Source organism: Nymphalis io, chromosome 28 (assembly GCF_905147045.1).
Source record: "Nymphalis io chromosome 28, ilAglIoxx1.1, whole genome shotgun sequence".
NCBI classification, from domain to species: Eukaryota; Metazoa; Arthropoda; class Insecta; order Lepidoptera; family Nymphalidae; genus Nymphalis; species Nymphalis io.
Genome location: NC_065915.1, coordinates 5,429,217 through 5,442,847, shown reverse-complemented (window position 1 = coordinate 5,442,847; position 13,631 = coordinate 5,429,217). Strand labels below are relative to the sequence as shown.

General features: G+C 38.1%; 2 protein-coding genes across 2 annotated transcripts; one reads left to right on the top strand and one right to left on the bottom strand.

The window, feature by feature from the left end:
- Positions 1–3,150: 3,150 nt before the first annotated feature.
- On the top strand, positions 3,151–12,267 carry LOC126779027 (fibroin heavy chain-like). The gene is made up of 6 exons (XM_050502776.1): positions 3,151–3,201; positions 3,414–3,756; positions 8,794–8,987; positions 9,730–9,755; positions 11,087–11,174; positions 11,777–12,267. Exons 1-6 carry the CDS (start codon positions 3,151–3,153, stop codon positions 12,254–12,256), a joined length of 1,182 nt encoding a protein of 393 aa, XP_050358733.1. The 3' UTR covers positions 12,257–12,267.
- On the bottom strand, positions 8,769–9,407 carry LOC126779242 (chorion class CA protein ERA.1-like). Its single transcript, XM_050503168.1, has 2 exons — positions 9,338–9,407; positions 8,769–9,125 (listed from the first exon to the last, which is right to left on the bottom strand). Exons 1-2 carry the CDS (start codon positions 9,386–9,388, stop codon positions 8,769–8,771), a joined length of 408 nt encoding a protein of 135 aa, XP_050359125.1. The 5' UTR covers positions 9,389–9,407.
- Positions 12,268–13,631: the final 1,364 nt, after the last annotated feature.

Below are 13,631 nucleotides of genomic sequence, written 5' to 3'. Positions count from 1 at the left end.
AACTTGTTTGTTACTTTTGTCTTTTTTTAAACGAAATTTCACGATTTTGCGATTTGGTAATTAAGTACACTAGAAATTAGTGAAATATTTCAAAATGGTAGAATCAGTTGACGAATTTAAGGTAACCAGATGAAAAGACGAAAAATTAATGCATAAAGATCTTTATTTGACACGAAACATGTGTTATTGTCGTTTTTAGATGAGGGCACCGCAGCCGCAACCAGCACGGTAAGGTCCAGCCAGAGGTCCAATGCCGTAACCGAGACCGCCGTAGCCGAAACCGTCAATAGCACCGTAAGGACCAAGGCCGTAGCCGAGTGGGCCGGCAATACCAGCGGGAGCGAGTTCCTCCAAAATAGCAACGGCCCCGTTGCCACATCCGTAGTTGACAGCACCAGCACCAGCAGTTGGCAGAGCACCTTCTAGAGCGACGGTTCCCAAGAACGGCAGAGCACCGGCGACTGCGAGAGTTCCTTCAATGGCATTTTCTGAGAGTACAGATACTCCGTTTGGTGGGATAGCAGAAGCGCTGGACACACCGAGACCGCCACCGCTGGAGGCAGGGATGGCAGCAATTCCGCATCCACAGTTGCCATCAAGAGGACCGGCGAGACCGTAAGGAGCAGCAGCTAAGGGAGCGCCCCATCCAGCTCCGATGCATTGTCCAGCGATGGACTAACATAGAAATAAAAAAAATATTTGATTAAAAAAACTGTTATTAAGTCATATTAAATTGTAAAAGCTGTTGTTTTTTTTCTTCAGAAAAAGCAATACTTTGTTAGAATTAAAGAATATACAGACTTATATATAGCAGAAGCAAGAATCAAGTAGTATATGAACCAGTTCTTAGCATGTAAATCAAATTCACCACAGCGTATTGATTTAATTCAAAACTTAAGGCAGTTATGTATGTAACAGTAACAGCCTGTGAATGTCCCACTGCCGGGCTAAGTCCTACTCTCCCTTTTTTTTTTGAGGAGAAGGTTTGGAGCTTATTCCACCAATGCGGGTTAGTGGAATACACATGTGGCAGAATTTCAGTGAAATTCGACACATGCAGGTTTCCTCGTGATGTTTTCCTTCACCGTCAAGCGCGAGATTAATTATAATAACAAATTAAGCACATAAAAAGCACGATCATCGGTTAAGAATCACGCGTTCTTACCACTGGGCCATCTCGGCTTTTTTTTGTTATGTTATATTATGCTTATGTGTGTATTAAGCATATAAAATGAATGCTAAATTACCTGGATGAAGAGCGCCTGAGCGCAGACGAAAAGTGCAGTCTTGAACATGTTTACCGTTTGAATACAAACTTGATAATGTTTCAAGTAACTTAGAAGTGGTTTTTATACTGAATGCGTTGATGAAAAGCGCTATCTAAGCGAGTTAGTAAAGTCGATTCCACCATGAATTATGTAACGAAACGTGCCATCCGAACGCTTAGACAATAGGTCATTGATAGAGGAAATAAAATCACGTGTGACTGCGTCGTTATTGGACAATATGCTAACATTTTTAATCGCCAATTGTCGATATCTCAAGATAAAACATTTAAAAAATGCAATTTTCTTAAATATTAAAAATAGGTAGGTTGGACGTCCAAATTGGACATCTGATAGTAAGTGGCCACTACCAAATTGACGCTGTAAGAAATATTAACCATTCCTTACACAGATAATCCCCATCAACCTTGGGACCTAAGTTATTACGTTATGTCCCTTGTGCCTGCAGTTACACTGGCTTACTCATCCTTCAAACCGGGATACAACAATACTAAGTATTAATGTCCTCCAGACCGATTTCGGCCACGGCGGTTTTTCTTAAGAGATTAGCCAACTACGCAGGATAAATTATAGTGCACAAGTGTGTGCGAAACACAGGTGCACTCTCTATTCCCTAACTCTCATAATCTGATGGGATGGCAATCCGACACGACCGGAAAGAGTTCAGGCGCAGGACCAACGACTTTACGTGCTTTCCTAGGCACGGGAGCGTACACACTTCCAGACTCCGGGCTGCTACTAAGAATTTTCTGATAGAAAAACCCAATAACTTTTTATTGGTCCATCATTACATCAAGCCACTAGTCATCGCAATGCTTAAATAGAAACACCGTAAATTTCCCAAGTAGGGCAGTACGTAGGGCGCGGTTGAGCATACCTTACCCTGAATAATTTAACACAGACAGTAACATACATATATAAATTGTCTGGAAAGGAAACTACGGAGTTTTTTGCCGGTCCTGTCCGATAGAATCTACATTCCGAAGAGGTAGCTTTTAATTAAATTGACGATTTAAAATTGCTTACAGCAATTTGAATAAAGATTTTTTTATTTGGACTAGCAATTTCATACACATAATAATACAGGTACTACGTATTTCTTTCCTCCCTATCTTATTTAGACTAATTTTTCTGTATATAATCTATTTTTTATAGAATAGGAAGGCGGACGAGCATATGGGCCACCTGATGGTAAGTGGTCACCAAACGCCCTTAGACATTGGCATTGTAAGAAATGTTAACCATCGCTTACATCACCAATGCGCCACCAACCTTGGGAACTAAGATGTTATGTCCCTTGTGCCTGTAATTACACTGGCTCATTCACCCTTCAAACCGGAACACAACAATACCAAGTACTGCTGTTTTGCGGTAGAATATCTGATGAGTGGGTGGTACCTACCCAGACGAACTTGCACAAAGCTCTACCACCAGTAAATATACATACATATACATAAGCTAAATACCACTTATCACTAAACTATCCGGCCGATTAACTTGAAATTTGTCACTGTGTGATTAGCTAGTCTTCAATAACAAATAGCTTTACATTTAATTAAATTATATCTATTAAAAGTTCCTTTAAGAGTCTACTTGTTTACGAAAGTAACGATGATTTTCATTTATTTCAAAATCATCTAAGACTTAATATTAATTAATCGTTTATAGAAATAATCAAAAATATACCAAAAATATTTTACGGTTGTTATATGAAATACTAAATATTATAAAGGATTTTTTTTAAACATTGAAACACGTTTTGCAATTGCGACATATTTATCGAAGTATGAAGCCTATGTATATAAGCGTTTGTATGAATTCTCATAGTCATTGTATATTCTACTTTGAATACGCACCAAGCATCATGTCTACCTTCGCTTTCCTTCTCCTCTGCGTCCAAGCTTGCTTGGTTCAGGTAATATATTGTTACTTAGTGATTTAAGAAATATGGTTTGAATTATTAGTACTTTGGCTAAAATATGAACAATCTATTCCTCTCGTAATGTTAAATTTAATTACAAGATTAATACCATCATTTAATACCATCAGCTTGAATTCTTGCTTCTTTGTTTTCGTAGTGTTGGTAGAAACTTATAGCTAATTTTTTTAAATTTCTTCTTGCTGTAGAATGTATACAGCCAGTGCCGCGGTGCGCTAGCTGGGCCTCTTGGATGGGAAGCCGGTCTGGCTGGACCCACTGGTTGTGGGTGGGGCCCTGGCATCGCTGGTCTAGGCTGGGAAGCCGGTCTCGCTGGTCCCGCTTACGGTTTGGGTCTTGCTGCTCCATATGGTGCTGCCTACGGTGGTGCCGGTGTTGGTGATGTAGCCGTCGCTGGTGAAATGGGCGTCGCTGGTACTACCCTGGTTGCTGGCCATGTACCTATCCTTGGTGCTGTAGAGTTCGGAGGTGTTGTGCCAGCTGGTGGAGCTGTCTCCATTGCTGGTAGCTGCGGCTGCGGCTGCAACGATGGTTACATTTACTGAGCAAAAATGTACAATCCAACAAAAAAAAAAGATTTATAAACAAAATTAAACAATTATTTGGCTCTCAAATATGTATTTTCAATTTGTCCTCTTAAAGCTGTGTTATAAAAAGTATATGTAAAGTAGATAAGTTATACTTTTTCTAATTGTATAAAGGCAAAATACCACTTTCTCGTCTTCACCCTTCCTAAATAATGTGATCAACAAACTGTACCTCTTACAGACAGCAACGTTGCTTAGCGACTGTCTTGTTAAACAGTGATTTCTCTCGACACAGACAGACACAATATTATTTAACTAATCAAAAGATTCATATAGAATATAAAACCTAGTAATATTTCTGGTCCCAATAACTTTAGACCAGTTTCATTGATTTCACCAAAATATTTGGCAAAAGCTGGCTTGTATTATTTATAAATATGTAGTGAAAAGCGATATCGTTTAATATTAAGTTGCTCATTTGAGTATCATAGTACCAGAGAAGGAGTAACCACCGTGACGTCATTTGTTATTGTAAAGACGGCACGTGGACAGAGTCGTGTTGGGAAGTGAGCAATTGAAACGGCATATTACGATTATGGACAACGACCAGGTCACTTATCCTAAACGAAACTGTCAGTTTACCTAGCTTAATTTTAATGTGTTTATAGTGTTCAAAAGAAAATAAACTAAGGTACGAAGTGTACACTATAACTTTCGCCACCTACGCAATGGACCCTGTACCACTTATTTAAGATAGAGACAGTAGTTTCGCTCAGCCATCGCTCTCGTCGTTAAATATATAAATTACTAACTCGTTTTAACAGACATAATATGTTTCATAGAAGACAAAATGTTACGTCACGACATGTTATGTCACGAAAGTTAACTCGACAACGGTGATGCTGACTAAGAATATTTATGAAGCCTGGGGAAATCACAGGACGCTTAACGGATATTCTGTGACTTATCCAAAGCCTTTGATTGCACACGAAACTAAAGTTCCTTGCATTAAAATTATCACAATTTGATATGAAGATGTAAAAATATGTTTTAAGCAAACAAATTGATTGGAATGAATTCATACAGCAGTCATTATTATATCAAAAATGCCTTGCGTTTTGAATTTGGTCTAATTGCTTAAGAGTTACCATGTCTATGTCATTGAAGCACTCACAGATAGATTGCAATATACATTTATTAATCAACAAATTGTTTGTCAATTATATTTATACTAGTAATCGCCCAGTGGTCGAAAATCGACCATAATTTATTGAAATTTTATTAAAGTTTGAATGTTATTAAGGTATTCTATTGTCAAACCAACACATATAAATAAAATTGAAGTGTCTGTCTGTGATTTCAAAATAACTGCCTCTTTTAAAATAATAATAATATGGCTATTTGCGATTTACCAAAACAATAACTTTTTTAAATTTTTGTTTGTCCTTTTTTTTCACGCTGGAAAAACGCAAATTCTTGGTGGGGTTGCCCGAGGCGCGTGACTTCGCGTTTAACTCGCCGAGAACCAGAGTAAGTTTCGGCGACTGCCTGGCCACCGCAGCTCTGTCCGATCCGAGATATATCTCGAACTCTGCCAGGCTGCGGTTAGGGGAGAAGTAAGTTACACAAATACGTACTCTCCCCATCCCGCCACTACTTACCCCGAGCACCTCTCATTGAGAGGGGAGGATCTGTTCCATTCCGAATGCGGACCGCCACGGTGTCGTCCAAGTCCCCTGCCAAATGAGGTAGGGGAGGGACATATTAGGGCTCTCAGGCTACAGCCAGATCAATCTCCCACTCCGCCATGGACTGCAGTAGTAGAACTTGAGCCCCGGCGCAGTGGTTTATATTCGTCTGAAGGAAGTTGAGTTCTGCGGTCATGTCGTCATTGCAAGTTCCTTCTCGGTCTGGAACCATCCAACATTTGTGGTAGTCTGGGTGCCTAAGACCATCTTACACTTCGTTATGGGTAGGTTACGCTCCCTCGACCCCATACTGTTCCCGGAGGGCTTTCCAGCATCCGCGCAAACTGCGCAGCGCAGCTTCCCGGTGCAGCCCGCAGAGTACCTTGGTGTGGCCAAGACTCATGCACTTTAAGCAGCGCAGAGTATGCTGCTCTAACACGTACACTCTGGCCGAACTCCACTCAACCAGTAGACGACCGTCGGACAGTTTTTCGCCACCACTATCGGACATGTCACTCGGGCCATACTCGTCTGTTTGTCCTGGCTAATCTTAGAAACGGCCAAAAATAACAAATTGAAATAACTAAATTATAAGAAGTATTTCAAGGTTTCGTTTAGTCTTTGTTTCATGGCAATCGGTTAAGTCTGTCAAAAGTTATAAAAACATACGTATTTTTGTTGTTATATCTATATACATATAATGACTTTTTTTGAATGATACGTCAACGCAGAGCCTTAACCACAGGGGTTAGAAATATCTATCAATATCTCCTAGGAAGGTACAAGTAATCCTTTTTTTTTGAACTTCATTATGTTAGTGATGTTTGTATGAAGAAAACGTATTTCATTATTGCCATGTACACCACTTAATTGATAGTCTCGAAGCTTTACTTTTGCTCGAGGTAGTTTTCATTCCAAGAATATCAGCCATGAGAACATGTCATTAGAATTTTAAATTATATAGTTCCCTCTTAAAGTGTGCTTCCCCATGACAATCAATAGTTCCATTGCCTGTCGTTGAACATGGCGGGCACTGATTTTAATGAGAACTGTTATCACATGGACAGTTTTTATGTTGCATGCTCCAGAGTGAGCTCTGCGAGTAACTAAGTAATTTAAGCCCCAAAAGGAAATTTTTTTTTTTTTATAGAATAGGAAGGCGGACGAGCATATGGGCCACCTGATGGTAAGTGGTCACCAACGCTCTTAGACATTAGCATTGTATGAAATGTCAACCATCGCTTACATATCCAATGCGCCACCAACCTTGGGAACTAAGATTTTATGTCCCTTGTGCCTGTAATTACACTGGCTCACTCACCCTTCAAACCGGAACACAACAATACCAAGTATTGCTGTTTTGCGGTAGAATATCTGATGAGTGGGTGGTACCTACCCAGACGAGCTTGCACAAAGCCCTACCACCAGTTATATATAATATAATATATAATATAACAAACGTCGTTTTTTTATATAAATAATATATATAAATCAGCAGAGTCAGCGATTCTGATATTACAATTTATTTTTTATAAGTTTTGGAGGATTTATATTAGTCAGAGTTCCACCACCTATGTTGCTTATGTAAAAACCATAGATTTAGATAAAACTACCAACTAAAATTGTGTACAGGTTTTTGAGTGTAAATAAAATTTATTATTATTATTATTATTATTTGTCCAACCGCTGCGGTTGGAGATTAAGAGCTGAAAATCGAGCTCAGTGGCGTGCCATTGGAGAGACCTATGTCCAGCAGTGGACGCGAAAAGGGTGATGATGATGTTTATTATTTATGTTTTATGTAGCTTTACGGGCAAATGGGTCACTTGATGTTAAATGATCACCACCATCCTTAAACATAGGCTATGTAAAAAATATAAACCATTCCTCCTCTTGGGAATGAGGATGTTATGTCCTTTTTGTCTTTATACACGGGCTTACTCATCCTTCAAACCAGAATGCAGCCATACTAAGTATTGCCGTTTAGCTGTAGAATGTCTGATGAGTGGGCGGTATCTACCCAGACGGGCTTGCACAAAGCACTACCACCATTTACAAAGATGTGCTTTGATTATTAGTTATAAATAAAATTTTCAGCGACTTGAATAGTTTTATTTAACCTGAGTTTGATGGAATAAAAAAAAGATATATTGGTACGCTTGCGCATTTAACTATATCAAACGGCGTGGATAGATGCGGGGGATTCAAGGAACATAATCATATAGATAGGAAGATTTTTTTTTTCCTTAAGCCATTTAAGTCACTATAAAATATATTAAGTGAACAGGGATTCACAGTAAGTTCACGTCAAGTTCAGAATAATCATCAAATTAAAACCAGAATGACATTTCATGGTTCTTCCTTTAAAATCACAGACTTTGCAAAGGCTACTCAGTTTATAATCCTATCTTTTTCAAATAAAAGATATAACATTTAAATAAAAAACAAATCCAAAAAAATTTGACTGACATAAAAAAGAGTTATACTTCTGTTCTATTGAAACAAAAAATGAGGCAATTAAAAACAAATGTTGTCCATTGAACTTAACATACATTTTAATAAGCTGTATAAGGGCTTATATAAGAGAAAAAAAAGTTATATAACAGTTTTGATTAAAGTTGAAGCTGAAGCTTGAAAACATCTTTCAATGCAGCGGTAAACAGTTTCGGAGATATGACGTCTCCCTGTCTTACGCTTCTCTGCATTTGGATAGGTTTTGAGTTCTGATCCTGGATTAATTCAATAAAACATAACGTCCTTAATCATAAACGTTGGTGATTAGTTAAATAATACTGTGTCTGTCCGAGATGGCCTAGTAGTTAGAACGCGTGAATCTTAACCGATCATCGTGGGTTCAAACCCGGGCAAGCACCACTGAATTTTAATGTGCTTAATTTGTGTTTATAATTCATCTCGTGCTTGACGGTGAAGGAAAACATCGTGAGGAAACCTGCATTTGTCTAATGTGTATCATGTGTATAATAGTGTATTCTACCATTATATACCCGCATTGGAGCAACGTGGTAAAATAAGCTCCAAACCTACTCCTCAAAAAAAAGGGAGAGGAGGCCTTAGCCTAGCAGTGGGATATTAACAGGCTGTTCTGTCTGTCTGTGTTAAGAGAGAAATCACTGTTTAACAAGACAGTCGCTAAGCCTAAGCCTTACGTATTTTGCCTTTATATAATTAGAAAAAGTATAACTTATCTACTTTAGATATAATTTTTGTAATACAGTTTTAAGAGGACAAATTGAAACACATTTGATAGCCAAATAATTGTTTAATTTTGTTTATAAATCTTTTTTTATGTTGGATAGTAAATTTTTGCTCAGTAAATGTAACCACCGTTGCAGCCGCAGCCGCAGCTACCAGCAATGGAGACTGCTCCACCAGCTGGCACAACACCTCCGAACTCTACAGCACCAAGGATAGGCACATGGCCAGCAACCAGGGTAGTACCGGCGACGCCCATTTCACCAGCGACGGCTACATCACCAACACCGGCACCACCATAGGCAGCACCATATGGAGCAGCAAGACCCAAACCGTAAGCGGGACCAGCGAGACCGGCTTCCCAGCCTAGACCAGCGATGCCAGGGCCCCACCCACAACCAGTGGGTCCAGCCAGACCGGCTTCCCATCCAAGAGGCCCAGCTAGCGCACCGCGGCATTGGCTGTATACATTCTACAGCAAGAAGAAATTAAAAAAAATTAGCTATAAGTTTCTACCAACACTACGAAAACAAAGAAGCAAGAATTCAAGCTGATGGTATTAAATGATGGTATTAATCTTGTAATTAACTTTAACATTACGAGAGGAATAGATTGTTCATCTTTTAGCCAAAGTACTAATAATTCATACCATATTTCTTAAATCACTAAGTAACAATATATTACCTGAACCAAGCAAGCTTGGACGCAGAGGAGGAGGAAAGCGAAGGTAGACATGATGCTTGGTGCGTATTCAAAGTAGAATATACAATGACTATGAGAATTCATACAAACGCTTATATACATAGGCTTCATACTTCGATAAATATGTCGCAATTGCAAAACGTGTTTCAATGTTTAAAAAAAATTCGTTATAATATTTAGTATTTCATATCACAACCGTAAAATATTTTTGGTATATTTTCGATTATTTCTATAAATGATCAATTAATATCAAGTCTTAGATGATTTTGAAATAAATGAACATTGTCGTTGGTTTCGTACACAAGTAGACTCGTAAAGGAACTTAAAGATACATGATTAAATTAAATGTAAAGCTATTCGTTATTGAACACTAGCCAGTCGTCCCGGATTTGCTGCATGGGTAGATAAGAAAAAAAAAAGTATTTTGTAATCCGTTCTTAGTGAGCGTCTACATCGGAGAAGGAGTAACTGTGACAAATTTCAAGTTAATCGGCCGGATAGTTTAGTGATAAGTGGTATTTAGCTTATGTATATGTATGTATATTTACTGGTGGTAGAGCTTTGTGCAAGCTCGTCTGGGTAGGTACCACCCACTCATCAGATAAGAAAAAAAAGTATTTTGGATAGGATTTAACTTATATATTTAACTTATTTATCATATATATGTATATATATATACATATATATGATTATATTCAGAAAAAATAGAGTATATATAAGATAGAGAGGAAAGAAATACGTAGTACCTGTATTATTATGTGTATGAAATTGCTAGTCCAAATAAAAAAATCTTTATTCAAATTGCTGTAAGCAATTTTAAATCGTCATATTAGTTAAATTTAATTAAAAGCTACCTCTTCGGAATGTAGATTCTATCGGACAGGACCGGCAAAAAACTCCGTAGTTTCCTTTCCAGACAATTTATATATGTATGTTACTGTCTGTGTTAAATTATTCAGGGTAAGGTATGTTCAACCGTACCCTACGTACATGGGAACGCTGCCCTACTTGGGAAATTCAAGGTGTCTCTACTTAAGCATTGCGATGATTAGTGGCTTGATGTTGGGCCAATAAAAAATTATTGGGTTTTAAAGCCGTTGGTCCTGCACCTGAACTCTTTCCGGTCGTGTCGGATTGCCGTCCCATCGGATTATGAGAGTTAGGAAGTAGAGAGTGCACCTGTGTTTGCGCACACACTTGTGCACTATAATTTCCCCTGCGTAGTTAGCTAATCTCTTAAGATTGGACGCCATGGCCGAAATCTATCTGGAGGACATTACTTAGTATTGTTGTGTTCCGGTTTGAAGGATGAGTGAGCCAGTGTAACTGCAGGCACAAAGGACATAACGTAATAACTTAGGTCCCAAGGTTGATGGGGATTATCTGTGTAAGGAATGGTTGATATTCCTTAAAGCGTCAATTTGCTAGTGGCCACTTACTATCAGATGTCCAATTTGGACGTCCAACCTACCTATTTTTTATATTTAAGAAACTTGCATTCCTATTTTTTAAATTTTTTATCTTGAGATATCGACAATTGGCGATTAAAAATGCTAGCATATTGTTCAATAACGACGCAGTCACACGTGCTTTTTTTTCCTTTATCAATGACCTATTGTCTAAACATTCGGATGGCACGTTTCGTTACATAATACATGGTGGAATCGACTTTACTAACTCGCTTTGATAACGCTTTTCATCATCGTATTCACTATAAAAACCACTTCTAAGTCCCTTGAAACATTATCAAGTTTGTATTCAAACGGTAAACATGTTCAAGGCTGCACTTTTCGTCTGCGCTCAGGCGCTCTTCATCCAGGTAATTTAGCAGTCATTTTATATACTTAATACATACATAACCATAACATAACATAACAAAAAAAAAGTCGAGATGGCCCAGTGGTAAGAACGCGTGAATCTTAACCGATGATCGTGGGTTCAAACCCGGGCAAGCACCACTGAATTTTCATGTGCTTAATTTGTTATTATAATTAATCTCGTGCTTCACGGTGATGGAAAACATTGTGAGGAAACTTGAATGTGTCGAATTTCACTGAAATTCTGCCACATGTGTATTCCACAAATCCGAATTGGAGCAGTGTGGTGTAATGAGCTTCAAACCTTCTCCTCAAAAAAAAAAAGGAGAGAAGGTCTTAGGCCAACAGTGGGACATTCACAGACTGTTACTGTTACATACATAACTGCCTTAAGTTTTAAATTAAATCAATACGCTGTGGTGAATTTGATTTACATCCCAAGAACTGGTTCATATCGATCTTTGCTTCTTCTATATATACGTCTTTTGTATATTTTTCAATTCAAACATAGTATAGCTTTTTCTGAAGAAAAAAACAGCTTTTACTATTTAATAAGACTTAGTCACAGTTTTTTTAATCAATTATTTTTTTATTTCTATGTTAGTCCATCGCTGGACAATGCATCGGAGCTGGATGGGGCGCTCCCTTAGCTGCTGCTCCTTATGGTCTCGCCGGTCCTCTTGCTGGCAACTGTGGATGCGGAATTGCTGCCATCCCTGCCTCCAGCGGTGGTGGTCTCGGTGTGTCCAGCGCTTCTGCTATCCCACCAAACGGAGTATCTGTACTCTCAGAAAACGCTATTGAAGGAACTCTCGCCGTCGCCGGTGCTCTGCCGTTCTTGGGAACCGTCGCTCTAGAAGGTGCTCTGCCAACTGCTGGTGCTGGTGCTGTCAACTACGGATGTGGCAACGGGGCCGTTGCTATTTTGGAGGAACTCGCTCCCGCTGGTATTGCTGGCCCACTCGGCTACGGCCTTGGTCCTTACGGTGCTATTGACGGTTTCGGCTACGGCGGTCTCGGTTACGGCATTGGACCTCTGGCTGGACCTTACCGTGCTGGTTGTGGCTGTGGTTCCCTCATCTAAAACCGACAATAACACATGTTTCGTGTCAAATAAAGATATTTATGCATTAATTTTTCGTCTTTTCATCTAGTTACCCTAAATTCGTCAACTGATTCTACCATTTTTAAATATTTCACTAATTTCTAGTGTACTTAATTTCCAAATCGCAAAAATCGTGAAAACCCTTTAAAAAAAAACGAAAGTAACAAACAAGTTGTTAATTAATAAATGTATATTGCGATCTGTCTGTGAGTATGTGAAAGCTTAAATGACATAGACATGGTAACTCTTAAGCTCTTAAGCAATTCGAACAAAATTCAAAACGCAAGGTATTATTGATATAATAATGACTGCTGTATGTATTCATTCCAATCAATTCGTTTGCTTAAAAAATACTTATATGCATTCATGTCAAATTGTGATAATTTTAATGCAGTACAGTACAGTATAGTATTTTTTTATAATTCTTAAATATTCAGAATAAACAAAACTATTGAAGTCACTGAAAACTTTATTAGGTATATTGATATTAAGACATTATGTATTTTGAATTTCGTTATTTACACCCAGATGTATGTATTTAATTTATAGGAAGTTTATTTAACGAAAATGTCCACACAAACGTTTTATAAAGAAATTGCCACCCGTTTTGGGTGGAATTTTCAAAAACTTTGATATACATGTTTATCAATTCAATCAAGAAACACAAATAGTAAATTTCAAAAAGATCAGAACACCCCCTTTTTTAATTTTTATGCTAATTTTTATCCATTTCTCCCGCTTGGGGTTAAAGTAATAGCTACGCATTTACTTTTTCTCAGAAGCTTTAATATTAAATATAATTCTTCTTTCTTCAAAGTGACGGACTCTGCATATAAACTTAAAATCCCTATTTCAACCTCTTAGGTGGTAGATTTTGAAAAACGCTGAAATATGTATTTATTTATTTCTAACCAGAAGCTTGTATATGAAACTTAATGCTTCTAATGTTCGAAATGACATGTTTCCATACAAACGTTCATTCCTTATATATTTATTAAGTAATAATATTGTTAGAAATCAGTATTGAAATAGGTTTTTAAAAAGAGATAAATCAAAACAACTGTACAACAATAAAGTAAACGTAGATCGACACGTACAATTTACACACACAAATAGAACAAAGGAATCAAAACTGAGCAACAAAAATATTATTTATGAGATATCTGCCACAACCGAGAGTCAAAGCAGAAGTGTATATAGCCAGCCTGGCCGGCCGATGAACTCGGCAGGGCCAGTCCCCACCACGGTGATCATCACGTGATCAAGTCGTGCCGCTAGGCCACGCCTCGTCGGAAGACATTCTTAACAATATAAAAAATAATAAATTACGTATATAATACTTAGAAGTGGTAAT

Excerpts from the sequence above, each read along its gene's own strand:
- LOC126779242 (XM_050503168.1), bottom strand. The coding sequence starts at position 9,388 with ATGTCTACCTTCGCTTTCCTCCTCCTCTGCGTCCAAGCTTGCTTGGTT. Across the intron at positions 9,126-9,337 it reads TCCAAGCTTGCTTGGTTCAG|AATGTATACAGCCAATGCCG; the intron begins GTAATATATTGT and ends TTCTTGCTGTAG.
- LOC126779027 (XM_050502776.1), top strand. The coding sequence starts at position 3,151 with ATGTCTACCTTCGCTTTCCTTCTCCTCTGCGTCCAAGCTTGCTTGGTT. Across the intron at positions 3,202-3,413 it reads TCCAAGCTTGCTTGGTTCAG|AATGTATACAGCCAGTGCCG; the intron begins GTAATATATTGT and ends TTCTTGCTGTAG. Across the intron at positions 8,988-9,729 it reads GGAGCAGCAAGACCCAAACC|CCAGTCGTCCCGGATTTGCT; the intron begins GTAAGCGGGACC and ends ATTGAACACTAG.